The 27184-nt window shown below is 30.7% G+C and overlaps 4 protein-coding genes across 7 annotated transcripts; 3 read left to right on the top strand and 1 right to left on the bottom strand.

Moving 5' to 3' along the window:
- The first annotated feature begins 4650 nt into the window (after nt 1–4650).
- On the top strand, nt 4651–7207 carry LOC135142948 (vacuolar protein sorting-associated protein 52 homolog). Its single transcript, XM_064074765.1, has 11 exons — nt 4651–4702; nt 4763–4813; nt 4900–4969; nt 5089–5141; nt 5193–5268; nt 5479–5565; nt 6031–6125; nt 6178–6239; nt 6569–6716; nt 6815–6931; nt 7064–7207. Exons 1-11 carry the CDS (start codon nt 4697–4699, stop codon nt 7205–7207), a joined length of 909 nt encoding a protein of 302 aa, XP_063930835.1. The 5' UTR covers nt 4651–4696.
- Nucleotides 7208–7604: 397 nt separating this feature from the next.
- On the top strand, nt 7605–12530 carry LOC135142963 (vacuolar protein sorting-associated protein 52 homolog). The gene is made up of 13 exons (XM_064074782.1): nt 7605–7674; nt 7833–7943; nt 8684–8750; nt 8833–8909; nt 8986–9126; nt 9180–9281; nt 9343–9411; nt 9951–10085; nt 10144–10215; nt 10340–10445; nt 10749–10850; nt 11405–11454; nt 12385–12530. The coding sequence occupies exons 6-13, from the start codon at nt 9213–9215 to the stop codon at nt 12520–12522; spliced, it is 741 nt and encodes a 246-aa protein (XP_063930852.1). The 5' UTR covers nt 7605–7674; nt 7833–7943; nt 8684–8750; nt 8833–8909; nt 8986–9126; nt 9180–9212; the 3' UTR covers nt 12523–12530.
- Nucleotides 12531–13795: 1265 nt separating this feature from the next.
- LOC135142953 (leukocyte receptor cluster member 8 homolog) lies at nt 13796–19769 on the top strand. Its single transcript, XM_064074769.1, has 20 exons — nt 13796–13888; nt 13940–13992; nt 14261–14422; nt 14489–14858; nt 15225–15269; nt 16509–16667; nt 17195–17296; nt 17352–17425; nt 17758–17874; nt 18137–18216; nt 18275–18331; nt 18417–18473; nt 18546–18635; nt 18700–18768; nt 18841–18970; nt 19031–19123; nt 19176–19228; nt 19296–19357; nt 19419–19484; nt 19605–19769. The coding sequence occupies exons 1-20, from the start codon at nt 13881–13883 to the stop codon at nt 19729–19731; spliced, it is 1974 nt and encodes a 657-aa protein (XP_063930839.1). The 5' UTR covers nt 13796–13880; the 3' UTR covers nt 19732–19769.
- A 4017-nt stretch (nt 19770–23786) lies between these two features.
- On the bottom strand, nt 23787–27004 carry LOC135142960 (mitochondrial basic amino acids transporter-like). Of its 4 annotated transcripts, none has more exons than XM_064074781.1 (9): nt 26960–27004; nt 26153–26249; nt 25917–25999; nt 25664–25835; nt 25355–25501; nt 24309–24393; nt 24138–24254; nt 23979–24077; nt 23787–23913 (listed from the first exon to the last, which is right to left on the bottom strand). In XM_064074781.1, exons 3-9 carry the CDS (start codon nt 25989–25991, stop codon nt 23820–23822), a joined length of 789 nt encoding a protein of 262 aa, XP_063930851.1. In that variant the 5' UTR covers nt 25992–25999; nt 26153–26249; nt 26960–27004; the 3' UTR covers nt 23787–23819. The 4 variants fall into 4 exon arrangements, with proteins under 4 accessions (XP_063930851.1, XP_063930850.1, XP_063930849.1 ...); XM_064074780.1 differs by having other exon boundaries at nt 26163–26249; XM_064074779.1 differs by lacking the exon at nt 26960–27004 and adding an exon at nt 26358–26437 and having other exon boundaries at nt 26163–26249.
- Nucleotides 27005–27184: the final 180 nt, after the last annotated feature.

Here is a 27184-nt window from a genome sequence, read left to right as displayed (position 1 = left end):
CTTTATAAAGGCAGCTATAGGAAATGGTAGTAAGTTTTTAAAGGGGTGAGTTGCTCATTGGGCAAAGGGCAGGTCTAGCATCTGTAAGCCTATACTCCAAAATTTTAAGTGTCATACCTTCTTGAGCAAATATTATCTTCTCGTCATCTTCTCTAATACTGAGGCCCTCAAAGGAGTTAGATGTGACCTCTTTATACTCGAAACCAATGGATTTGATCATGTCTCTTTATTTATTAACACCGCTTGTAAGAATGCATAGGTCATCTACTTAAAGAAGTGCATAATAATTGAGGTAGTAGTTGTTAATGTATGCATAGGACACAAGGCTCCACTGCTGATTGCTGGAACCCAACTTCTTTCAATTTTTTTGTTATTAGTTCGTACCACAGGTGCCCTCCTTGCTAGGTCCCATACAATGCTTTATTAAGGGATAAGCACAGGCCTTCGATATTACCGCTATAAACTAGATGGACGGTAACGGGTAGTTTAATTAATAATTTAACATCGATAGATGCGTATATGTATGCATTGTTGATGTCAAACTGCAGTTGATGAAAATTCTGGTGGTGCGCCATAACAATTAACAATCTCGTGCTTTCTTTCGAAGCGACAGGGCTCGAGAACTCGTGATATTCTAATCCATGAACTTGCGTGAAGCCTCTAAAGCAACTTCTTATTGTGAAAGAACCATTTTCTTTAATTCTAAATGAATATGTAGTGTCTTTGAGCTCTGCATCTTTTTGAATTGGGACTAGCTCCAGGTTTTATTTTTTAGGGAAAAGAATTCTTCTCCATAGCCCCGAACCATTTTTATCCTTCAGTGCCCCATGAGCATCTTTGGGAATGGAGTAAATTCCTTCATCATTCACGGGCATGACAAGATGTCGCATTTCGTAATCCCGTACATCGTTTATACTTTCTCCATCATCGAAGGTAACTTAGTACCTTTTCCTCTTAACTTTTCTAATTTTTGAACCACTACACCATCTGCGGGGGGCGTTGCAACCAAATTGGACTCACACTGGTTGATTTCTGCAAAGCTTAGCCCCACTATTGTCTCCGCAATTACTTTCTTCTCTAGTGGCATTAGACTCACGTCGGACTCGGACTCGACGTAAATATTCTAGCCAGATTCATCTATAAGTTTGGTTCTTATGGACATTGGTTCAATCTTGATCACAGTCAATTGTCATTGTTCCCCCGGCGCTCCTCTTCTCAAACAAGTCTTCCGGAAACTTAGGTCGTCATTTTCGAAATCCTCGTCCAAATTAATTTGCGTAAAAGGTGTGCTATACACCGCTGGAGTGTTTTCTAATGCTCCTCAAACTTCATGAAAACTTCTACTCTCAATAAGTCCTGGTTTTAAGTTAAAAATACAAAAGCAGTTTCCGCACGCATTTATAACCGGACCTAATAAAATACATTTAGGGCCCTTTTTTTAGATTAAGAAAATAAACGATAGCCCCAAATCTCCTAAGTTTTGTTAAATTAGGTTAAAAAAACTTTCCCACGCCTCTGAAGTTTAATTTAAAATTAGCGCAGCGTAATTCATGCCTTCACCCCAAAATTCGTATGATAGTTTCGACCCAAGTAGCGTTGCCTTGGTCATCTTTTTTAACAAACCGTTAAATTTTTCTGCAATTGGATTAAGAGAAGGTGTGTTGGGTACTCTATATGTTGGACAAATCCCTCTCATACAAATATATCTTTCCATACCTTAGATTTAAATTCGGTACCATTATCCGTGTGGATTTTTTTTTACTTAGTTACAGATACCCAAGATATCATCCAAGAACTACTCTACGGGAGAATGGACGTCGATTTTATGTCTTTCAAAGAGGACCTAGACAAAACGAGTCCTTTTGCAAACTATCGTTCGGACCATACTGCGCCACCAAAGGATTGGGTATAGGGGCCATGAAGGCAAAAGTTCCGTTCCAATTTAGACTTTACCATCACTATTCTCTCACAGTTCATGTAATACATTCCATTTTGCTGAGGGGCAACAGTTTTCATTGGTAATTTTACTAGTGATTGATCAAGATTGTGGCCCATTTAAATAATCATAGCTTTTTTGTCCTCAACAATGACACTGTTGTTGTCACATATTTTGCCAACTCTTATAATGTTGGTTTGGAGTTAGGTAAAAGTAAGTCTGTCCGTTGTATAAGGAACGCACTCCCACAGCTTTGGTGCATTCGGACAACCTCTGGACAGGTTCACTTGTGGGGTTCATATTTTTCATAAGATTAACAACGTTTACCACGTGACAACTTTCCCCCGAGTCAAGATATGCTCATCATGGGAAGGCCGTGTGTCTTGATAACGTTAACAATTGTTTGGTGACATTAAAGCTTTTGCTCTTTGAAGTTGCCGCCCAACTGACATTATTCAAATGACCTATACGATTTTTAGATTTGCATGAATTCCGGTGTCCTACTTTACCGCACTGATAACAATCTTTATCTATATAAAAGCAGTTTTTCTCCTTATGACCGTTTCTCTCGCACCCAAAGCAATCTCTACTTTTTTTTTTTTTATTAAAATAAACAGTTTTCTGTTAAATGATTCGCTTTCCCGCGAGTTAAAAATTTGTTCATTTTAGCCCTTTGGGCTTTTTCTCATTTAGGTTGCTACCGTTCAGCGCGTTAATGAATTCTTTGGTTTCCGCTAAGCGCACTACTGAATTATTATCTAAGTTACTTCCAACCATATTTCGTTGCATTAGTGACTTTTTAAACAAAATCCACATTTAATTTGGTAGTGCATTAATAAGTCTGTCAATTTTTTTAATACATCTGAAATGTTTCTGTTAGTAGATACATGTTCAGTCTTCCTACTAGGGCGTTCAGACGGTCTTGTAGAGAGGACATTTTTAATTTGGCTTTAATGTAAATTCCAGTAGTCCGCGTTCTAGTGCCAATTTTGGGGTGGGAACTTTTGCGTTTAACTTTGCCTTTATGGCATCCCCTAATAACTTACCCCATTTACATCTATACCTTTTTTTTCGGATTCCATTTGTAACTTTTTAACATGAACTATCAAAAAAAAAATTGTGTGTAAAGAACTGTATAAAGGAAGTATATCAAAATCAAGGAGGATACTCTTACTGACCATTTCGTTCTTATTTATAACCTTTACAAAAGGTTGAAATACGCTTCCATATATGTACAATAAATTTAATTGAACCAGATAAAATTTTACTTTGTTTAGTTTGTTTCCAATTAATAAGGTATATCAAATTAAATTTTTTGTTGAAATTTAATTTTTCTTTTCTTGTTTTTTTATTGGTTGTTTCTCGATTCTGATTGGATTAATCATGGATCATTTTCCTGCGCAAATTTAGAGGGTTAGTGTTTTGTGTTTGTTTGTTTTATGGTTGTGTACTTTATACTTTAATGTATTATACATGTTTTTTGTAATTTACGTTTATTTTTTTATTTTTTTATTTGTTTTTTTTGTTTTCCGAATATTGGGTTTTAAATTGTTTTAATTGTCGTGTATACTAAGTTATGGTGTTATAGACCGTTTTGACAATATAAAATAAACTTTTGTTAAGAGTACCTATTAACACATCCCATGCTATTGCTTTCATCCTTAGAATTAAACAGAGCCTCGATTGCTTACTTTCTGTTTAAATGAGCTTCGAGTTGTATTTTTCAGTCGGGAGGTTCACATTAGTTTTCAAATTTTCATCTACTGTGAATCCCATATTTATTATCTTATTTTAGGCTTAAGCTTGACCAGAAGTGTTTTAAAGATCCCTCGGTTGTAATCTTGGAGGTTAAAAACGCAGCTGGAATGCTATGATACATTTTTTAGAAGAAATGGCTTTAATTAATTACCTTTCACAGTCTTTTAATTTAAAAAATACATCATAGCAATTTTACTAGGGTTTTAAGCCTCCAAAAAATTGACTACCGAGGCATCTTTAAAACTTATTCACATAAGAAATACTACGACCGTTTAGAAATATTGATTAGCCCTAAAATAAAAAAGACAACAACCCTACTCCAGTTTTGGTTTCATTCGTTCACTGCATTTGATGGCGTATCTGATAATGTAGGTATATAACTTAATTATAGTTTTTCCTGATACAGGTACAAAACTTATTCCAATATATTGAGAAGATTATACGCTAAATACCTATCAATAATAATGGTACCTTTATCTTCCAGCACACTAACGAAGGGTTAAATAAGTTTTCCTTAAACTTGGTGCAGGACATCGTAAAGAAAAAAACCAATTAAAACTTAAATGTCTTCGATAATGGGCATAATCTTTTAATTTTTGTCTACCTATCTTGGTTATTATCCCCAATTACCTCCTTATAATAAGCTCATATAATTAGTTATTCTCAATAAGTTTAATACACGAATGTTATTCTTAATTTTGTTGATTTGAGCGGTTTATGTTCTCTAAAATATTTAAGTTATATTAACTCATATCATATGCTAACTCTTCGTTTAGATACTAAAGTTATATTTATATTACCTATTTTTCATGAAAACCTAATAATAAAAATATTGTAGTAAAATACTAAAATTATTTTAATCTCTTATTGCCTTTACTGGTTTCGCGCTGGACTCATTAAAAAGTAATATTTGCCTCTTAAGGGTTGTGTAGAACCAAGCTGATGTTTTTTTACAGATAGCTATGAAATTTTTATTCTAGTGGCAGTATTCTCCTCAAAGCTATGACTGTAATATTACATGATAAGACTATTCATCTATTTTATATAATTACATTTACTATTATATAGAACAATGGTGCCTTACAGAAATTTTCAAACTATAATGATCTGAATGGCAAGGTTCTTTAGTATTCATTAAAATCGGGCATCACTAATTTTGTTTACATCTTTTATTAATAAATATTAATATAATACTTCTTGAAAAGAAGCCTTTAGAGGTTGACTTAACTGAGCTAGAAATAACTAAGGAAGATAACTTATTTGACGCAGTGGATAGTCTCTTATATCTTTTACTATCTTTTAAATTTCTCTTTTTTTATTTTTAATTAAGTACTAATAGTTCCAATTAGTTTAAATTTATTTATCAGCCACTATAATTCACATTTTTTCCCTAGTTCATATTCAAGAAAATTTAGAGGATGAGTTGGTAAAAGAAGCCCTAGCACAGGTCTTTGCGTTTAACTCAATTATTTAGTATAAGTTTCAAATTAAAAACAAGGGGCTTGATTTGAGAGTTTATGCACGCGAAATCGAAGAAGCTTTAGAGAATGTTCAAAAAGATTCTGTCTTGGATTGTAAGCTCACTTAAATTTATTAAATATCTCTATTAAAAAAATAAATTTGACTTTTTAACTTTTTATATATGATATAAGAATTTAAATTCTTAAGTTAAAAATTTACTAACACTTCAGAGTCTAGTTGTACTGGTGTTTTTACCCTGAAGCGAAGTAAATTATTAATTAACTCATAATTTTATTTAATTCCCTTTATACATAACTACACAGATGCAAGAGAAAGTTCAAAAATTGCTTCTCTTCATTTTCAGATCAAAAATTGCGAACAACTATTAGAAGACGCCGAACAGCTTTTGGGTTTACATAATAGTTTTCTAGTTATTACTGTTAAAATTTAAATAATATTTTTTTTACGAGTACTATAATTTTTTATTAATTATGAATGTAAATAGGCAGGCCGTATAGTAGAGGCAGATTTATAAGTCTTGTCATGAAGCTTTTAATAATTTTAAATCTAGAAAATTTAAAGCTTGCAGCCGTAGGCACTTTCATTTTTTTTTATTTTTCAAGCATATTCCTTCCGTTGCTCAATTTTTACCTTTCGTTCACTTTTAATTAGTGATTCATCTTAATCATAATCTACTTTTTAAATAACGTTTTGTACCAAAATTAACTGTTTTTAAAAAAATTATCGCAATAATTTAATTTTTTTTTTTTTGCAAAATAAACGAATTTTGATGGTTTATAAAAGAATAATGCTCGCTGTGCGTCACTCTGATTAAAACCTTCATTGCACGTACATTCTACTAATTATTATATAAGGTCAGTTTCAGAGCAATTTAGGAGAAATTAGTTTTAAAATTCAGACCTTGCAGACGCAATCGCTCTCCTTGAACACCAAATTAGTTAACCGAAGAGTAAATTGTTTTTAATTTTCTATTATATATTCATTTATTACGACTTTGCAAGGGAGTTTATGATCAAATTTACTCTTTTATAAGTAATTCTTTGATGCCACCAGATATGATTAAGTATTTTACTATAAAGATTATGTTATAAATATTAATATGTAGATCCACTTTAGAAAATTTACGTGATTCTTTTTATATAAGGAGTTTAGTATGTTTTTAAATAGCTGAGTAAATTTTTTTATTTATCTATAAAGTAACCTGGTTGTTTTAAATTATCATAACTTAATCCAAAATTATTTAGCCAGAACGTAAAGTTTACTCTTATTTATTTCTTTTTCTTCTTTATAAGTGTTATCGTAATGGATACAATAACTTTTACTATTATAAACTTATGCAAAAGTACGAAATTCATTCTTCTGCATTTAAATTAATCTGGTCTTCTTTCACAGCTGTATATGTGAAAGCGAAGTAAACGAGACGTACATGCAATATTTATTAAAACTGGACGAGAGAATTGAATTTTTTCAAAACAAAAGCGAAAAGGATTATCTTTGTAAGTGCGATGCGCAGCCAAGCTTGGATTCTCTTCGTATGAAAGTATTCTAAAAAAGAAAGATCTTTTATTCGTTATTTATTTATCTTAAGGGCTCATTATTATTATTTATAATAAAAGTATATTTTTATTACCAATACAGGCCGTCGAGAAGGTTCGAGAATTTTTGCTTCAACGTATTTACGGACTTAGAAAGCCGAACACAAATGTTCAAATGTACCAACAAAGCTTTTTGTTACCCAACAAATATTTCTTCAAGGTTTTTTAATTTGATAAAGACTTTTTTATGAATTTTTTACTACTCAACGAATTTCGTAAAGATTTTTTGGAATTTTATTTTTATTTCGTATAGCGGCACGTGTCAGTAAACTTTATCCTTATTATTCTATAGTTTTTGAAGCAGCATGGCCGCACCTCCTCTCAGGAAGTTTGCTTGATATATATTGAAACAATGCAGAAAATATTTTTGAGTTTTTTTCGTCATTATTTTCAGAGCTTAATAAAACTAAATGTAATTTTATTAAATGTTTACTAGTTGAAGTATTTTTTATTTATTTACTACAAAAATATTTTTGTTAGTCGTCTTATCAACGATTATTTTTTGTAAAATTTTTTGTTATATTCTAATAACTTTTTTTCTAATTATTATTTTATAAAAGCTTGTTGAAACGTTTATTTGATATAACGGCGCCAAAAATACTAGTTCGCTTCATTATTTTATTAAATAACTTATAGTTTTTCTAATAAAAAGTTTTATTAGAGTTTTTTTTATAGCTTTATAAAAAATATTATGTTACTACGAAAAAATTTATAAAAAACTTTACAGTTTTTCAGCAGTTTAACGGAATTGCCTTAAATTTTTACAGTTTGTCATTAGTTGAACGATAACACTTTTTTAATAAAAAAAATCTACACAAGCTTGAAACACCAGAAAAGGACTATCTGATTGGTCACTTTGAATATTCAAAAATTCCTTTTTCAGCGACTCGACCTTCTCAAATTGTTATGAATTTAAATTATTATTTTATTATTATTGTATACAAATCTTTATTTTTGAAACTAATAATATGTAGAAATAATAGACTAATAACTATTTTTTCATAATTTTATAAAACTTTTAATAATAATATTTATTGCTTTTCTTTATAAAAATATATTAGGAGCCTAATTTTTTTTTGATTGGGGAAAGGCTTAAATGCCTGGACGAATTGGAAAAGCCGGTAATTATCCCTCACGTTGCCGAGAAAGCCAATCAAAAATATTACTTTGAAGTACAGTTCAATTTTTCCATATTACTGTTATTTTAATTGTTTTATTTTCTTTATTATAAATTCATGTGTTGTAATATCTCTTTTCTTGTTGAAGTTTTTTATTGAAGTTTTTTTTACTTCATTAATTACTATTCATTTATGTCCAACTATTCCACCTTATTTTTTCTAACTATATAAGTTTTTTAGTTTCATTATTTTATCGTAAAGTTCGTTTGAACTCATCCTTTTCATTAAATTTATAATACCTTTTTTATTTATATTACTATTCTTGTTCTATTTATAAAACAATTAATATACAAAAAGAACAGACCACCTTATAAATAAAACTTTTATATGTCCCTATCGGTCTATAAACCACTTTTACTTTTCATCAGAAAGTTTAACTTGTTTACAATCTTTGCATTATCTGTACGGTTTTAATAATCTACTCAAAATTATTTGTTGAGTCGTTATTTTATATGTAAAGCCCTTTATGTAACGCGTATGAGGAACTTTTTTAAATATAAAGCAATGGTTGGTCGGAATGAACGTGTTGGGGTTTATATGCCATTAATAATAACGAAGAATCAATAAAAAAAAAATTAAGCTCTCAACGGAACATCGTTATACACTTATTCATTTTTTTATTACTGTTTTTACTAACTAATCATATTATAATACTTTAAAAAGTATATTCACTCTTTTTTTTTGTACTATTATTATTAACAACCAATAAGAATTAATTTTATTTAATGTATAAGGAACTTCTTCGGTCATTGGATTATATATTGGTGGACAATGCCAGTGCAGAGTTTCTTTTTGTACTAGGTTTCGCCTTCCTTATATGGATACACAAACTTTTTGGTTGTCATTAAAAAACTTTCGACTTTTGAATAATATTTTTTTTTAGAATTTTTCAACTCCAAAAATAGCAGCGCTCTGAATATTTTTAATTCCATCTTCAGTAAAACCATTGATTTTTTGGCGGTATGTTGTGCGATTTTTAAAATTAAGGAATATTTTATTCTAATGAAAAAGTTTATTTTTTTATTATATGTCATAGGAAAAGTTAGACTCTTATTTTAAAGACTCTTTTGATGTTTTTGGCGCATTACTGTGCATTAGAGTACTTCAAAAGTTTTTAAGAGTTTTGCAAATAAGAAAAATCCCCGCTTTGGAAAAACAACAACTTCGCCTCGAATTTGTAACAATAGTTAACTCAACAAAAAATGATAAAGTTTTTTTATAATAGTTCAGCTTATTTGGCCGCGAGCCAAAGAACTGCTCAACATGAATGTTGACAGCATTAAAACTTTTGACACTCACAAAATGAAGCCGAACTCTACAGAACCCCAAATTGTTGGGGAAAAATATATATATTAATATTTTTAGCGTTATTTAATTTGTTGAAAATCAAAAGATCACTGAAAGATTTGCAAATTTTATCGCATCGCTAGCGGCAATCAATGAAGGTTGGAACGACCAGCAGGCTAGTGTTCTTCCTTGATTACTGATATATATGGTGGGGTATTTATTTAAGAAAATCGCAGTAATTTTATTTATTATAAATTTATCCGATGGTTATGCGAAAAATTTAATTGTAGTTCAGTTTATTATGGAATATTTCAAAGGATTTATCATGTACATTCACCTTCCATGTATATTAATATTAAAAATAACGAAGCTTACTAACCACGTGTTTTCAGCTTTTTAAGTTGGAAAGCGCCTGTAAAGATAATTAAGGCGTTAATAAAAAAAACATTTTTTTAATTCATTAATATAAAGAACTTAAAAGTGCGCGCTTTTTTTGTTTATATGAACCAATAATACACATCACAAGGCATTTGGCACGTGTTTAATATTTTTTAATGCTGACCGGCCTTTAATTTACGCGCTTCCAACATTTGGGCATCTCAGAAATTATAGTGATTTACTACTAAGCATAAATATTAACATTAGAGGTTATTAACCTTTAACCCTTTTTTGTAATAGTTTTTTTTTTCATTATAAATAATGAACAAATTGCAGATTGACCAGTTGTTGATGAGAATGAGTTCTGAATTTGAGCAATGCTTGAAGAGAATGTATAGAGTAGTACGCAAAAAAAAAGAGAAGTTCACTTTTATAATAAACAACTGTAATACAATTATAACAGCATTCGAGGTAAAATTATTAGGAAGCAAATAATGGGGTATAGGAGGAATAATAATAATAATAATAGAAACAGAACTGGATGCAGAACCCATCACGTGAGCTGGAGCGCTTTAGTTTAATTTTGAACAGAACAATTCAAGTTTAGTGTCACGTGATTTGCCTCTTAAAAAGAATGTAAAAGTATACTAAAACATTCAGTGAACTTAAGATTCCCACCTATTTTGTTCTTAAAGAAATTGTACTAAAATATTCTTATTATTCAGAAGTACGTCGATGAAGTTCTCCGCCCTTTTTTTGGGCCAATGATTACCTTCGTCATTGAAACGGAACCTCTTTTATCCCGAAAAGAGGAGATTGAATTGGATAAAGGTATGTTGGGAAAGAAAATACGCAAAGAACATAGTGCAAGTTAGTGTTTTTTTTGTCGCAATTAACACGTGTATTCCAAAGAAAGCAATAAAAATCTTTTAGGCTTTTTCGCAACTAATAAATAAAAATGTTAATGTCCTTTTCTTATTACTACAATATTATTGGTTAGTTGTGTTAGACTGTGTGTGATAGCTATTGTGTAGGCTCACGGCGTACTTATCGTGGTTGGCTAGTTTTGACGTGTTTTTATTTTTTATTATTGTTATGGCGTTATAGTTTTTTTACAATTATTATTATTTATAGAAATGATCGAACATATAATTGAGGGATTTTCTTCGGTGTGGAAAGATGCGTTGGAATTTATTAAAGATGACGTCATTAAATCCTTTACGCGTCCAAAAACTGGTAAATCCTTACAATTAAACTAAATTAAAAGTGTTTTACATTTTTGCTAATCTACGAAGTCAGTGGCTTTCTACGGTCAAGTGAAGATCTTTTTTATACATATATAGATTTTCTTTTGGAAGCTTATTTAGTTCTTTTATTATATAATTTATGTTTCTTGCATAAATTAATAAAACCCTTTAATACTTCTCGAGAACAATCTTTTTTCTTTAATTCAAACTTTTGCAGTATTTTTTAAGCCTATCACGCTTGCCTTTTTTTAGATCCATAGACTTCTTCCCTGATATACTTTACTCTATACCATTAAAAATTTACAGCATTTAATTATTTTTTTTTTCAAATTTAAATTCATCTATAAAGTGGCTGTCATTATTTATTGAAACTATTTTTTTTTACTTTCATCAGCTAGAATTTGTTTTTTGCTATTAAAATTTCTTAGGATGTACATAAAAAAATTTGGATTTTAAATTAAAATTATTTTTACTATAATTTATAAAAACCACATTGAAAAATTTATTATTAGTTTATATATATATTATTATATTTTTTTCTAGGCACAGAAATCTTGCACAGCGCTTTAACGGCACTACTCTATTATTACCAGGTTTGCTGTTTTATAGATTTCTTTTGATTATAGAGGAATATTATTAATCTTGCGAGGTCAATTAATGACTTCTAAAAATATTTTATAGTAATTTTATCAATTAAAAAAATATATATTACAATTTTAAATGGTATATATTCTAAATGTCCTGAATTATTTCCTTTTTTTGTTAGTATCTTTTCTTTAACAAAACGAAAAAGCTTCTTTTATTATATTATATATATTTAGTTTTAAAAAGGGCATTCGTAAAAAATTAAACAAATTTTTAATACTTTTGTGCATCTGTTTATTAATTTTGCAAACTTCAATAAAATTATAAAATAAAATTAGTTTTAACCGAATTAATTCTATTATAAAAGCGTTGATATAAAACTTCTGTTTAGTTTATTGACCTTCAATGAAACTATCATTTTGGTTTTGTTGTTGTTGTAAATTTTAACATACTTATAGAATATTGAAGTATATTTTCACCAAAGCTTTAATAAATTTATACTAATTTGAGACCGGCAATCTCTTTTACTAAAATTTTTTAATAAATAGTATATAAATATTTTTATTTAAAAGGATATTGCTCTTTACATTCTATAAAAATTTTGTATTAATATATAAAAATAAATTTTATTATAAACGTTAGAGCAAGTAAACCTGTAAAGCTGCATGATTGTAGAGAGCAAGTATTATACTGCTGTAGCTTTTTACAAACTACCAGCATATTAGGCTTCGTTTGCTCAAGTTTTAGATCAAATTAGGAGGGAAGATTCGGAAGCGTTATATAATTAATTCACTCGTACTCACTAACATTAAATTTTTTAACAATTTATAAACTTTGAAACTAACTTTTTTTTTCAGTTCAAGGCTTCGCATTTAAACAATTATAAAGATTATATTAGATTGAATTTTTTTTTAATCTTACTATCTTTAAAAATGTAGAGATTCCTCGATATTATGAATAAGAAGCCGTTTAATGAGATTTCTTTGAAAAACGAACTTATCAATCGACATCACGTTATGATGGAAGTCAAGAAGCACAGAATCGAAAAACATGGCGAAAGCGAAAACGTTGCTTGAATCTAGGTTTGTACTACACAAATTGTAAATTTAAAATAAACTTTTTTCCACCAGACCTTTCCCTTTTTTTATATAAACTTCTATTTTATTACTATATGTTACAATATTTTAAATGTTTAAACCACTTGCGTAATAAAATTGGGCTGACTTAAAATTTACGAGAAAGTTGATGTAATATTGGTTTAAAAATTCTGTGAATGCCTTCCATTTAAAATTAGTTGCAGAGCAACTCGAAATTATTTTTGTTATAATAACTCAATAATGAATAAAGAAGTTGTCCGTCAACATAAAGAAACTTTAATGACGTGCTTAGTTAGTAAACTTTATATAAAAGGCTTCTCTAACACGGCGCTAAAATCTAAATAATCCCCATAAACAAATTCGTTTTCAAGTTTGATCTTGGGAAGTCGATAAAAAGGTATTAAGCTTCGCTTATCTATTAGACTATCTACTTCCGTTCTTCATCCGCCTTTAATATTACTTATTATTTATGCCTTAGCATAAAAGGAGATCAAGCTTATAAGCAAAAAGGAATGCTTTATTTCAATAACCTTTAATTTCTAAATAAACAGCGGTTATAGTAATGACTTAACTTTTGTCTAATAAATATAATGCCCTGCTATTCAAACTGTAAAGTCTAAGGGTGTGGAGGATGCGTGCACCAAAGACCACCTTTTTATACAAATTTTGAACTTTGATAAAGCGGAGAAGTAACTTTTTTAGACTTTAGTAGCCAGTGGGTAACAGTAGACCACTTTCTTTTTTAAGGCTACCTTCCATAAATTAAGTAAAACGCTTTAAAAATATTGTACCCCCAACATGAAGTTCACTAGGATAGACAAAAAAAATACAAAAGCAAACGTTACTAAACAGTAACGTTTCAGTTTTAATTTCATACTCTTTACACGGAAGCTTTAGTTCCGATATATACTTTTCAAGTCTTAAAAACAACATATATATTGGGTTAAAATTAAAGTTTAATCAATACACGACTAATTTTTTGTGACCTACACACCTGTTAAATTAAAAATAATTCAATTAACCCTAAAATACACTTTTCCTTTTGAACTTATATGAAACCTTCCTATTTAATAAGTTTATAACAAAAGACATACTCGGCACGAAGAGAACGAGTATTAGCGCTTTACGGTTAAGGAATGCCAGCAGAGCGCACATCGTGTCTAAATTTTAACCAACAAAAAGATTTCTAGAGTTTATATTTCCCATTGGCTTTTATTACTCAGCAGGATTGATTGGATTTTTGCTATGCGGGGGGGAGTACTGTAATAACATTTTGGTGTTGTACATGACTTTTTTTTGGTCTAACCGTGTAACTAGTGAAAAAATAAAGTTTATTTATGGATAGGTACGCTTTTTATTAAATTATATACAAGTTCACGGTCTTATTTGCTATTAGCTTCGGACAGCACTTACAGTCCTCAGAGAATCTACCGCCTTCTAATAATCCTTGTAATACATATGTTTATTACTTCTACTTTTTTTTTTTTGTGTTTCAAATACACATATTACAACTTTCAGGATATTTTTATTTTGGGTAGGTAGTGTGTAGTGTGTTTTACTTAAACTTGAACTACGAAATTTATTTTTACTAGAGTAGAATAATTTTAGAAACACACTTTTCCTTAGCCTTTTAGATACTTGACTCTTTTTGGAGTACAGTTAGCTTTGGTTTTAGCTATATATGTATACCCCTTATTAATTTCTTTTTTTAATTTAGACGATAATAAAGCGTCTTCCTCAATAACTCCTCCGCCTCAGCAGCCTCCCTTAGCAAGTTCGCAGCCACTTCCATCTTCCCAGCCAGCAGGGAGTACGTTCCAGACTGACTGGTCTCAGTGGTATCAGTGGCAGCAGTGGCAATCTTTTTATCAGCAACAGGGTTCCTTTTATTATTGCTACCTCTCGAGTAAACATTTTCTTATCATAGCACAATTTTTGGTTCCAGGGTTCAACCTTCAGAATCTGCAATATCCTTATTACACAGTTCCTAATCCACAAGGCTATCAGCAATATTATCCCACTAATTATTCTTCACTACCTCAATTTTCTTATTATTCATCCTTGATTTCTCCCTTATCACAAAACGCACAGCACAGTTCCCCTAGCAACACGGCTTCAACTAAACTCACTTCCTTCACTTCTGGGGTAGAGCAGGCAACTAAGCTCACTTGGCCTCCAAAACCAAAACAATTCTCTCCTTCACTGAACAGCTCAGCGGAAATCGCAACTGTCCCGACTACTCCTTCAGCCTTGTATACTGTGGATCGATGTGGAGAAGAGTCCACAGAAAACAATTTTAAGGGGAAAAATACCCCGTAATCTCTTTTTTAATTTTATGAGTTATAGAAAAACTTTTATAATTATGTAAAAGTTGAAGATTTTATTTGCGTTTGTAGTTTTCTTTAGACCTGTTATATTCTCATCTTGGAATTTTTAATGTTAGTTTATATTGGATTACTTATTGTTAACGGTTTATTTACTTTTAAAAATAAGTTGGTTTTGAAATTTATTTGTTTTAAGTTTTGCTTGTGGAGTTAAAGAAGCTTTATGAATTTTTTTTATAAATTATAAATTTATTATTGTAAGAAAGAAAAATTAAAGCAATTTTGTATAAGTTGAGTATTTTTATTATTTTAGTTCAACATTTAGTTGTTTTATTAATTGCTGTCTTACTTCTACAGCTCTTCCTTTATCGATAATGCAAGCGGTTTGCCTAAGTCTTTGCAGTAAGTGTTTACTTCACGAAAATTTTTTAAAAAAAAATTTTAGTCGAGATATTATTTATTAAACTGTTGAATTTTGTTTAGAAAATAAAACAATTATATATATTATTAAAAAAATAATAAAATCTTCAAACTTTCTTTAAAATTAAAAGAATCTTTAAATTTTTTTGTTAGAAAAAGAAAATGTCGTTATCGTTTCAGTTTTATAAAACTTTTAGAATTTTAAATAATTAGTAGTTTATTGTAAGCTTCTGTTTTTTTAGTTATAGGGGCGCCTACAATTTTATATTAGAGTTTGTGTTTTATATAATTAACTTTACTAAGCCTTAAATATTTTTAATTAGTTTTTTATTTTGTTTTTTTAAAATCTAATTATAATTTTAAAAGCTATTTATTACATATTATCAGTAAAGAGAATTTTCTTTTATAATAAATTTGTTTACGATCTTAAAACGTTTTGGCTAACTTTTATAAGAATATAATTAAAACAAATTAATCACCCCCATAAGTTGAAAGTAAAAGATTATTTTATACTATGAAAATTGAATTTGATTTTTGGTTTCGAGATAAGCAAATTGTTTTCGTTTTATTGTTGCGTTACAAGTCTAACAAAATTTTAATCTAAACTTTGGTGCATCTCTTTTCTTGCGACTCGCTCTTTCTTTTGGCAGCACCCTCAATCTTATAAGTGTGCTTTAGAAAGTTTTGCTTATTGATTTTTTAAATTATATTCTATTCTTTATGGTTTGAATTTTTGAAAATTTGTAAATTTTATAAAGTACGTTTTTTACTAAATATAATATTATAAGGAAATTTACTGTTAATTAGATAATATAATAACGATGTTGAAATTTTTTATTTTTGTTAAAAAGCTTGTACTCCTTTAATTTAATAAAACTGAAAAGATTTTTAGTGCGATTTATTGTACCGTCGTTCTTGGGCTGCATTTTAAATTTTAAATACGTATTTTTTTTATGGACTATTATATTTTGCTTCAATATAGTTATTAAATGCTTAAATTGGAAGAAAAAGTAATTGTTTTGTTACAAATTACTCTACCTTTGTTTATTTGTAGATTCTTTACTTTAAAGTTTTCTTTTAGCCATAATCTTCACTCTCTGATTTAAATTTGTTATAATTAATTTTCTCTTCTTTTGACGTGTTTTTATATTATTTTCGGATTTACTGTTCAGTTTAGTCCTTTTCATTAAAAAAGTTGCTATTTTATAATTATTTTTCAAGGAACTATATCACACGTGCTTTTTCGCACTGTGTGAATGATGAGGATCGGGACATCGTGCAAGAGCACCTCAAAGGACTCATTCTCGACGCTCATTGTTCCGGAAGTATAAATAAAATTCAATGGCAAAGGCTACCAATCCCGTCTATTGATTCGTTAAGGTTTTCATAATATTATGAATACAATATTTTATTTTTATAAGGGTTAAGGCTTATTTATAACAAACTTTAATTCATTATTATTTTCTTTTTTTAGGGATTTTTAAAAAGTTATGAAGTAATTTTTTTATTAACTTCAAAATATTTAATAATTATTATTTAGTTATTATTATGCACTGCCGTTTTTTGGCAAAGCTGACAAGTTTTTTTATGATGTGCTTTTTTTCTGGAGGTGGGGCTTTACTTGTTTGAAATAAAATTTTTATAGATCAGTGAAAACTTCACGTGTTTATAATTTTTATACATAATAATTCGTGTTTATTTATTTCATTATAAATATTGCAAGATTTTTTAAGAGCGTCAGGCTTGGGATATTAGTACTAACTTGATATCTTCTTTTTTTAATTACTTACATGTTATTTTCTCGGTTAAAAAATTTGCTTCGTTATATTTTTAGGAACTCTTTGTTCTGGTTTATTTGAAAATACTAATTTTTTTTCTTTTTTTAATATATATTTATTTAAAAATAGGCAGAGAAATTTTAAGCGTAACGATAGTACTAATAGCAAAGGAAAAATTGTTGCCGGGCCCCACAGACATAAAAACTTTGAAAATGATAACATTATTATGAGGTGGTTTCGTATAGTTATAAAACTTATATTAACTTTTTATACGCATCGCACACAGCGAAGTGTCGCTGGAAAAAAATAAGTTTGGAAAAGGCGGGAAGGGGAGGAAGTCCAAAAAGAAAAAAAACGCGGGTTTCCTTTTTTTTTTCTTTCACTATTATATATGACTATTATGGTGGATTTTCATTATTTAGAATCTATTTATATTTATCCTGTTAAAAAGTTACATTTGCTATTATAGAGAACTTTTATTTATATTCTGGAATATTCTTATCCCTGTGAGCATTTTTATTTATGAATAATACTCTTTATTAACACAGTAGATTTCTATCTTTTATTATTATATAGGAGATGAAACCCGCTTGCTTGTTATTACTGTTAATTTTTTTCTTTATTTATCTTAAAGAAAAAGTTTATTATAAATAATAATACTTTCCTAAAACTTTTTACTTAATATTTTCAAGTTTTGAAAACAAAAGAAAAGAACGAAATTATTTTTGATCAAGAAGTTTTGCAGAACATCGAATCTCGGGCTCAGCGCTTTTTAAGCGAGCATCAGAGCTACCAGCAAAAGCTAGAAGGTGAGCTGATAGTCACTTTTTTTTTTACAGACTTTTATGTATATTTTTGTAACTTTTGTCGATTTTTAGTGATTTTTACTAAATTATTTATAATTGTGTTCACTGCATGAACTTGCGGGTCACTTTCATAACCTGATATAGTCTTCACTTTGCACTGTAAACCAATGATATTGCTCTTGTTAGTTTGTTATAGCTAAACAGGGCTCCTCACATTTTTATCTTAATATTAAGTTCATTATATTTTTGTATATGTTAATAACAGCGCAGCAGAGCCAATTACGACTCGCGCTTTTCACAGAAAATCCCGAAACTCCTTTGGATAGCAACCTCGACTGGAAAGAAGTACTGTTCTTTTATGAACTTTGCATATTTATTTACTACCATAAATACGCTATAATAGGCGCACATTACTGGTAGTTGTATTGAACTCGAAAAGAAATACTTGAGACTTACTTCGGTTTTTTTGCTTCCGAAAATAATAAATAAATAATAATGATATCAGTAACAATGAGAATAAATAATTTATGATAATAATTATGAAGGCCCCTGATCCGGCCTCGGTCAGGCCGCTTTCCGTTTTAAAGGAATCCTTGAAATTAGTATTTTTTATAATTAACTTTTACCTTTTTTTTGGTTGCTATTATAATGATTTTTTTTTCATAACTTTTAAGGTAAAAGAAAAATACAAAAACAGTTCCAACACTTCTGAGCAGTATTTAAGCACGTGTGAGCAGCTGAAGTCCATTCGGCAGGATCTCACGGTACAATAGCGGGCCCCCTTTTTTTCATTTCTTTGAAGGTTAATAGCATTAGAATTTTTTTTAGGTTCAAGCAATTAGAAATGAATTTACGGTGATGACATACGAGACGCACGCCAGAATCGCGTTAGAACAGGTCATTATTGATACTTTTCAGCTTGTATTCTGTTTATTATTGTTAATATTTCGTTACTTATATAAATTACAGTGCGACTATTTAGAGTTCAACCAATGCCAAATCCAGTTAAAGCAACTCTACCAGGAAGGAATTGCTGGTCACTACGCAGAATTTCTTGCTTACAACATCCTTTACCTCATCTACACCAATTCTATTTCTGGTTCGTCTACAATACACAAGCCTTTTAGCAGCTCATGCTCATGACGTGCCACTCGTATAGCCGCGTTGAAATTGCTTATTAACATACCGGAAGACCTGGCGGACGACCCGGCTGTCCAGCATGCCTTAGCTTGCCGCGCGCATGTGTCTGCTGGTTTTCGATTCTTTGCTCTTCTATTGTTTCATTGTACCGATGTTTTGCATAGGAGATTATCACGCCTTGTTCAAGCTCTACACCAAGACCCCTAACATGGGCATCGTAAGTCGTTTGTTGGCCTCTCTTCCTCTTCTTTCGTTGGATGATTATAATTTTTTTTAACCACTAGTATCTTTTCGATGCGTTCGCATTTCCTGAACGTAAGAAAGCCATGAAAGCTATGATGAGCGCGTGAGTGTTACATATACTTCCGTTTTATAATTGTAGTGGTAGCAAGTTTTAATGTAATTAGTTATCGGCCAGTCATAGCTGTGCAGTTTGTAAAAGAAGTGCTCTCATTTGAGGATGAAAACGAGTGGTAGCTTTTATAATTCATTCATTGCTTATACAATGCGGAAGATTATCTATACGTTTTTTACTTAAATTTATTCCTTTGAAATTTCTCAATAATATTAATGAAGAAATTATGTTGCTTTAGGGATGATTTTCAAAAAAATATAGGCATTATTTTTTCCGAAAAAGATAATAACTTTATTGACTGTCTTGAAACTTTTAAGTCCATGCAAAAGCTTAAAGCAGAAGAGAAGGATGATTCTAACCTTTAGACAATTATTAATATTTAAATAAACTTCATTGTGATTTTTTTAGCCCGTCGAAGCGTTCTATAATGCTTTTTATGAATAACAAGTATGATTGTTTGTTAAAAAGTAGAGAACATAAGAGTATTATAAATCCACCGCTTATAGGAAACACGCCTCTACAAACGAATAGTGAGTGGTCGCCATCAAGGTGTTCGCGGACATAGTGAATTTTAAAGTGATTAAATATTTGGAATCGTTTATTTTGCCTGTACATAAAGTTTTGGTGGTTTGCTCAATGTTTTTTTGGTATCCTCTTTTCATAAGTCTTTCATAAAGAACCTTTATAAGGATTAAGGATTCCCCCTGATACAAAGCAGTTTATACCTGCATGCTAAACCCGCAATATAATTTTTCGTTGTACTCGTATGATACTGTTCAAGGCTGTATATAAATATAAATTGAGTTGCTTTCCATTGACTTTGCAGACGAACTTATGGAACTCCTTTTTAAGATGTAGACTCAGAAAGTTAACATTTTGATATACATCTAGTGTCAAGTTTAGCTTAGTACATTAGGACACATGGGTAATGAAATCCGTTATTTGTACAACTTAGTATCCCATATAAGCTATGTATTATCCATATAACTTTTGTAAAACTAAATATATGCTCTGAATCTATGAAATAGTGGATTTCACAGTGTGCTAAATAAAAGGCGGTCAAAGCTGACGCTGCAAGATTTCCCATAGGAATTCCTTGTAACTGCCGGTAAAGTTTGACTATAAAGATGAAGAGATAGTTACGCCTTAACATGATAACCCTTCATAGTAGTTACTATAAAAATTTACGTGTTCTTATCACCTTTAACAAGGTATTCCACAGAGAATCCTGGTTTTTTAAAGAAGTACATATATTGAGATTCGTAGCCTAAAGAACAAATGATTTTATTATCGTCAAGATATTTCCTCTAGTGAAAAAAAAGGCTTAAGGATGAAGGAAGTTTCGAAGGAAGCGGTCAGAGTTTAAAGTGTAGCCATTTTACAATTTCCATCGAAGTCTCCTTGGTTGGGATGGAAAGTAAGATTATCGATTCTATTATCAAAAATCAGTTGGAGTCTTTTTAAAAATAAATAAATTTTAATTTTCTTATCAAGGGAATTCCTATTACGTTGCTTATTATGGGATAAGTAAATATCATAAACCATAGTTATGAAGTTAACCATATACTCAAAGTAAAATTAAGGGTTAGATGCAAGGTATATGTTATTGTGGATTACATCTTTACCTTTCTTTACATGATCCCTGAGGTTTGCCACAGGAGTAAATTGAATTGGACGGAGATATTGAGTTTCTCTAACTCTCTGTTTTGGCTTCTTAACCTATTAGCCTATTGGATTCTTCAATGAGTTAGGTTAGCCGGAAGATGTAATATTTGGTTTAACCGACTTCTCTGCAAAACTGTTAGCTGTCCCGTTTTTATCAAATATCTCTTATGGCAAAAGAATTATTTTTCGAGGGACACACTGTTAAGATGCGGTTTATCAGATTTAATGTTTCATTTACATATTTTTGATAAGTTTCCGAATATCCTTTTTATTTTTCAGTAACTCCATATTTACTGACGGTTCTGGAGTCGAGTAACTTGCTTCCTGCTTTCTCTCTTTCACCCATATTATATACTCCTTATGTTGCATCCTAACAAAAGACCGCGTTCACTACCCTTGGCACCTTAAAGCCCGGGCTATCGTTAAAAGGGAGATGTGTATAAAACTTCATATCTTCTACTTATAAATGAAATGCAAATACTACGGCTGCCGTTTGTCAGTTTTATCTTAAAACAACTTTATTGCAGCACGTTGAAAATTTATCGAAGCTTCTAGGAATGTTTCCAAGACTCTTATCTTTTATTTTATGGGAACGTTCCTCTTACTTTATAACTTCGACAAGAGTTTTCTTAAGACAAATATTAAACAACCTCGACATAAGCGGTGTGATTTTTAAAAACATATAGTTATACAGAGTGTTTTGTACCCGAGCGAAAAAAAGCTCATGGTACAGAATATGGGGCCTGAAGGATTGAGTTAAAAGATGGCGAGGGAAAGACTGGTTAGTTTTGCATTGAGTATCATTTATAAACAATGAACCCCAGGAAACAGGCTTAAGTTAGCGTTCTCTTATCTGTACATCCAGTGATGGTAAAGATGACACGATTTTCTTTACTTTTCATGCGCCACGACCTTAAAAAGGGGATTGAGTGGGGATTTCGTCAAAGGCAATACACTATTCTACACTACAGTTTAAAACTGTTTTAATGTCTTGTATTTTACATTTAATATATATAATAACCTTTCTCTATGTTCTAGCTACATTTGGTTAATCCTTGATCTTATATTGGACGAATGCTCGAAAAGATGAGCTTGTAAGGTTGAGAGCCTATAGAAACAATTTTGCAAGTAATATAAATTTATTTTAATAAATGAGGTTTTCGTAGTTAGTATAGCCCCCTTCTGCCAGAATCGCTACTTTTATCTTCTTTGGCATGCTGGCAATCAGATTGTAGCATCGATCCGGTGTTATATTTTTATATTCTAATTGTACACGTCGCCAAAGCTCGTCCAAGTTAGCAGGAGCCGATTCGTATGACCCCAATTTTCTCTTCAAGATTCCCCATGAATGCTCAATGGGACTGAGATCAGGCAATTGCGGAGGGCAGTCTAGCACTTGTAACGACTGGAATTGGAGCCATAATTGCATCGATAGTGAAGTGTGACATGAGACATTATCCTTCTAAAAAACTATATACCAAGTTCTAGGCCCTGCTCTGGGTGAGTCCTTAATTATGTCTATAACTACGTACTTGCGATGATGTTCCCTGTCACTTTTCCGAATATCCGACCCCCTCAGATGTTTTACAGGACCAAAAATAATCGCTCTTCCCCCCCCCCCCCCCCCCCACCCCTCATGTTTATAGGTTTGCGCAGGAGAATTCGATTAACGCTGGATCGCTTCCAACACCATTTTAATACCATCTGAACCTTTTTCCAGTCAGAAATGAACAAATCTCGTTCTTTGCAAACTCTAATGTTAGTTGCTTGTAAGTGTGGAAAAGCGGGTTTTTTAACTTTTTTTTTTGTATTGTCGATCTTGAAACTGGTTTATCTAATGTTGTTTCTATGACTTTTAAAGCTTTCTGAGCAGATTCAATTGCACCCGATGTCACTTGTCGTACAAGTGGAGCTCTATTCCGGTTTGTCAAGATCTTGAACCCCCAGGTTCATTGCAAGGAAGGTTGGAGCATATGAGCTTTGACCCGGGATGATGTAACCTTTTTAACACCAGACACTACATTCACAAGCGATTTCAGTGTAAGGCTTGTAGTCTAAAGGCATTTACATCAATTTCTTTATCGATAAAAAGTTTACGCATTCTTAAATTAAGATCTCTTAACAAGCTATCCTTAATAGTCTTAAACGCTTTAATAAAACCTCCCTATGGTGGAGTGAGCATGAAAATTTCGTCCAATTCTAAAGCAATTTGCACGAAGGGGGGGGAGGAGAGAGCGAGATCACGTGCAAGATCATTGCAATGAATACTCCAACTCTAAAAAGCGATAAAAACTTAAGAGAGCAATTCCTCTCATACAAATATATAGGTCTTAATCGACACGCAAATACATAAGAAAACAATATAACTAGTTATTTAAAGCAAAAACATAATAAAAAAATTTAAGTGGTGTAATATGAAACCATAAAGATAACAATTGGGATCACTCTCAACCAATGAAATCCGCTGCAAAGGTGGTCGTATATAACAGCTAAAGTCCGGATTAATTTAAAAAATGCAAAACTTTTACCACTTAATTACCTACTTAGAAAAAAGTTGATCTTTTTTGTATTACTATTTAAATATGCTGAAATTTATCCCTTTTTATAAAAGTCGACGAAAATATCGAGGCCACCAATCTATATAATATATAACAATATTTTTTTACACAATGAATTACTACGTCCAAAATTATAAAAAGCCAGATTAAAAAAAAATTGAAGTATTGCTTGTGCTTTATATATAAAGTTAGCTTTTCAAATGAGGGACCCTTTCCAGGGGTGTATGGCACTATGATTCGTTTATTATCTTATAAATCTTATCGGACACAAAAGTGGCGAACATGGTGTGATATCCCGTGTGCAGCGTCCTCATGGTCCACCCCCTGCAGTAGTTATAGTCATTCGAACATGTGTTCTGTACGAAGTTAACTTTCTTAGCAATTAATACCGTTGAAATGTTGATACCCCCTCCTTCCTAAACTTGTCCATTAAAACACGTGTAACGGGGATGCTGCCCTTGGTGGCCGCCTGGATCACAGGCATGAGCCTTCTCGCGCGCTTCCTCGTTAGTGGCCACCATAAGCGGGGAAGAAGGTTTAACTCATACCTATCGATTGGCATGGTGACCGTGACGGAGGCCGCCCCGCCGGCGAAAGACGTCAGCAACTGTTGTGCGTTGCTCATTTGGTCGTTTCCTGAATAGTCTTTAACGCTTTTACGGATCCTAAAAAATGATGATTAATTCTTAAATATTATTTAAACAGTTCTATAAGATTACCAGTCTATGAAAAAAAAGCGAGTCCCCCAGTCCATAGAACGCTTGAACACGCACGTGGGCATTCCCGTGGCTAACATTTTGATGCCTTTGTGGAAAACAATTAAATTTCTTATTACCTACTAAAAGCACAAGTAGTTTATATTATAATTAACATAAAAAAGAACTTTAAAGTAAAATAATGTTCCATAGTAATAAAAATATAAATATGGAGCAGAGGTTTATCCAATAACTTTCTAGTTATAATAATTAATTACTATTTCATGTATTTTTTAAACTTCTAACAAAAATGTACTACTAAAAAATTAAAGTTTATAAACGGTAAACAGATCGACCAATAATTTAAACTAATATTTAAATTTTTCTTAATAGCTATTATAAAGATAAGTTCATTACAAAAAGTTTTGTGTAAATCTTATTGACCAATAATAATAAAAAATTAGACCACATATATCTAGCCAAGCATAGTAAGGACTGAGAATGAAGAATCAATAAAAAATTAAAAATAAATTAATAGAATCTTCTATTGGCCACGAAATAATCACAGACAAGCTACAAATAGGGAAAATAAGGTTTTTATACTGTTTTTCATAAGCCTGCGGGATCGTATGCAATGTTATTGAAAATTTTACGCTGAAAAAATATGAGCCAATTGATTAAGAGCTTTCATTTGACAAACAACCATTCAATGTCAATGAATACTCAAGCTTCATAATGGGTTAAGTGGTAAATAATCATACCAAAAAAAAAACAAATAAAACATAAATGGGAAACGACACGTAAATGTTATGTATTTTATTCAACCCAGTAAGCATGTTTATTAAAAATAGTTATACAGAAGAATTTTATAACAAAACATTAACAAAATAATAAATCATCATCATACTAAGGTAGATTACTTTAATATATAACTATTTATTTCTTAAATTATTATAAACGATATAGCAATTTACATATAAAAACATTGAAAAATGAAAGTCAAAGTAAATATTATCAGTATTTTAGCTAGAAACATTAAAAGCTACAAATATATATATATAATAAGTAACCATCACGCTTTACTCCTTCATATAATATCGATTGAGAAAACTTCATTTCCTCCCACACGGACATGGCGCGAACGCCACTAATAGCCCTCTCGCTTATGCTTTGGTTAACGCGCGTCCGTGCTAACAAGATGGGAGACATAAACAGACCTGTAATAGTAATAACATATTATAATAGACAGAAAAGGGGCGCTGAAGTAAAAATGAGGTTAAAGTTATGATTAAAAAATTTATATAGAGATTCGGGGTACACTAAAATAAGAATAGTTACGTACTAGAAAAAAAGTCGGATGTGATAAAAATAATTGGTACCTTGAATGGCACCAGCAGAAAATCCAGCGGCCAAAGCAGCCTTTTTCTTATCAGTAACAAAGTCTCGATACACAGTATCAAAATAAGCCTTAGAGCCACCCAAAACAGATCCCTTTACAAGTCCTAAGATGAAGCCCCAAGGCCACAAGCCGGCCTCAAATCCTCTGATCCCCTTATACAAAAAATGAGTCGAAGTAATTTTTTTAAATTTAAAGATCTCGATAAGTTATATAGTATAAAGTTAGCTAATAACCTGCGATAAAATATTTCTACATATGAATGGATAGGGTTCAGAAGTTCTCTGCTTCTCCATCTTAACATTTTCCATAAACAAGCCTATTAAATTAATATTGCACCACGGAAATTATAAATTAAGAAATTCAAAAGTTATAACAAATTACTTAGGTTTACTTATTAAACCTTACTGTAAGAACAAAAATACACTTCAAGAAAGACAGTTATATATTAGAAAGATATAACATAGAATACAATCGTCTACCCCCTGTCGTCATTTCTAGTATTACACTAGCCCCAGTAACCAATGCTTTCAATCCCACTTTCACATCTTCTGTAGTTTTCACAGTAACTAATTGAGAATTGTAGTCATTTATAGCTGTAGACATATAAAGCACATATAAGCAGATGTAACTTAAAAATACTTTAAAATAACAAAAGGTTTATCGAGACCCATCACCTGACGACATGAGCGGACACACGAAAAAATAAAGCTAGGCGATGATTTTTACGTTATATTCACGCTTATTGCGGTTGTTTGGTAAAAAGTAATCTAATAAGTTTAAATATCCAATCCTTATAATACTTTGAAGCACCCAAAGTAGATACCATTTTAACGTATTTCTAACTAATTATTAGCCCAAAAACAATAAGTTTCGCAATAGGGCATCTATAGAATTTTTAATGTTAAATGAAAATAAAATTTTTTGTTTGATAAACGGTTAAAGTAGAGCTATATTAAAGAATTCCATAGCGCGTTAATAAAAATAAAATTTTAGATTAAATTAAAAAGAGGTCTAGGTTTGTAACTAAAAATATACTCAAACTATCATTAAATTAAAATAAAAAAGGCCAGCAACCTTTCCTCTAAATTGTAAGTTATCTATTATACTTTTTTTGAGTATTTTATTGAATTATCAAAATTCTGTTTATTACTTAACGCAGCATTACTTCCAGCGTCAACTCAATTGACGCAAAATTACTTTTAAAAGCTAACACACCAATCTGATAACCACGTTATATTTTAACGAAATAAACATTTTGTATGTACATAACAGCAACCCTATAAAAGTGTCTTCTCTTTCAAGTGCCCAGATATTTTTAAAAATTGCGTAACGATTGTTTCTTGTGTTCTATATTATTGCTTTAAGCTTTGAGACTTTTAAATTCATTCTTCTTACTCCTAAATATTTTTTAATATGTTTATTTTAAATCACCAAAATATTTCTATTCTAAGTTCCGTTTAACTTATGTTGAGGTATTTTTAAAAAGTTATTCTTGTCTCTG

Source organism: Zophobas morio, unplaced genomic scaffold (assembly GCF_036711695.1).
Source record: "Zophobas morio isolate AGI-343-1 ecotype UQ-CSIRO unplaced genomic scaffold, CSIRO_AGI_Zmor_V1 ptg000055l, whole genome shotgun sequence".
NCBI lineage: Eukaryota > Metazoa > Arthropoda > Insecta > Coleoptera > Tenebrionidae > Zophobas > Zophobas morio.
Note: the sequence above shows the minus strand (reverse complement) of the source record. Positions and strands in the feature narration are given on the sequence as shown.

Coding starts and splice junctions, on each gene's coding strand:
- LOC135142948 (XM_064074765.1), top strand. Junction 4,814..4,899: donor ATAATGATCTGAATGGCAAG/GTTCTTTAGTAT, acceptor CTTCTTGAAAAG/AAGCCTTTAGAGGTTGACTT. Junction 5,566..6,030: donor AGACGCCGAACAGCTTTTGG/GTTTACATAATA, acceptor TTATTATATAAG/GTCAGTTTCAGAGCAATTTA.
- LOC135142953 (XM_064074769.1), top strand. Junction 16,668..17,194: donor CCGTCTATTGATTCGTTAAG/GTTTTCATAATA, acceptor ATTTAAAAATAG/GCAGAGAAATTTTAAGCGTA. Junction 18,332..18,416: donor AATACTTGAGACTTACTTCG/GTTTTTTTGCTT, acceptor ATAATTATGAAG/GCCCCTGATCCGGCCTCGGT.
- LOC135142963 (XM_064074782.1), top strand. CDS start 9,213: ATGAATGTTGACAGCATTAAAACTTTTGACACTCACAAAATGAAGCCG. Junction 9,282..9,342: donor ACTCTACAGAACCCCAAATT/GTTGGGGAAAAA, acceptor GAAAATCAAAAG/ATCACTGAAAGATTTGCAAA. Junction 11,455..12,384: donor CACTACTCTATTATTACCAG/GTTTGCTGTTTT, acceptor TTAAAAATGTAG/AGATTCCTCGATATTATGAA.
- LOC135142960 (XM_064074778.1), bottom strand. Junction 26,000..26,162: donor ACTAGAAATGACGACAGGGG/GTAGACGATTGT, acceptor TTAATTTAATAG/GCTTGTTTATGGAAAATGTT. Junction 25,502..25,663: donor TTCTGCTGGTGCCATTCAAG/GTACCAATTATT, acceptor TTACTATTACAG/GTCTGTTTATGTCTCCCATC.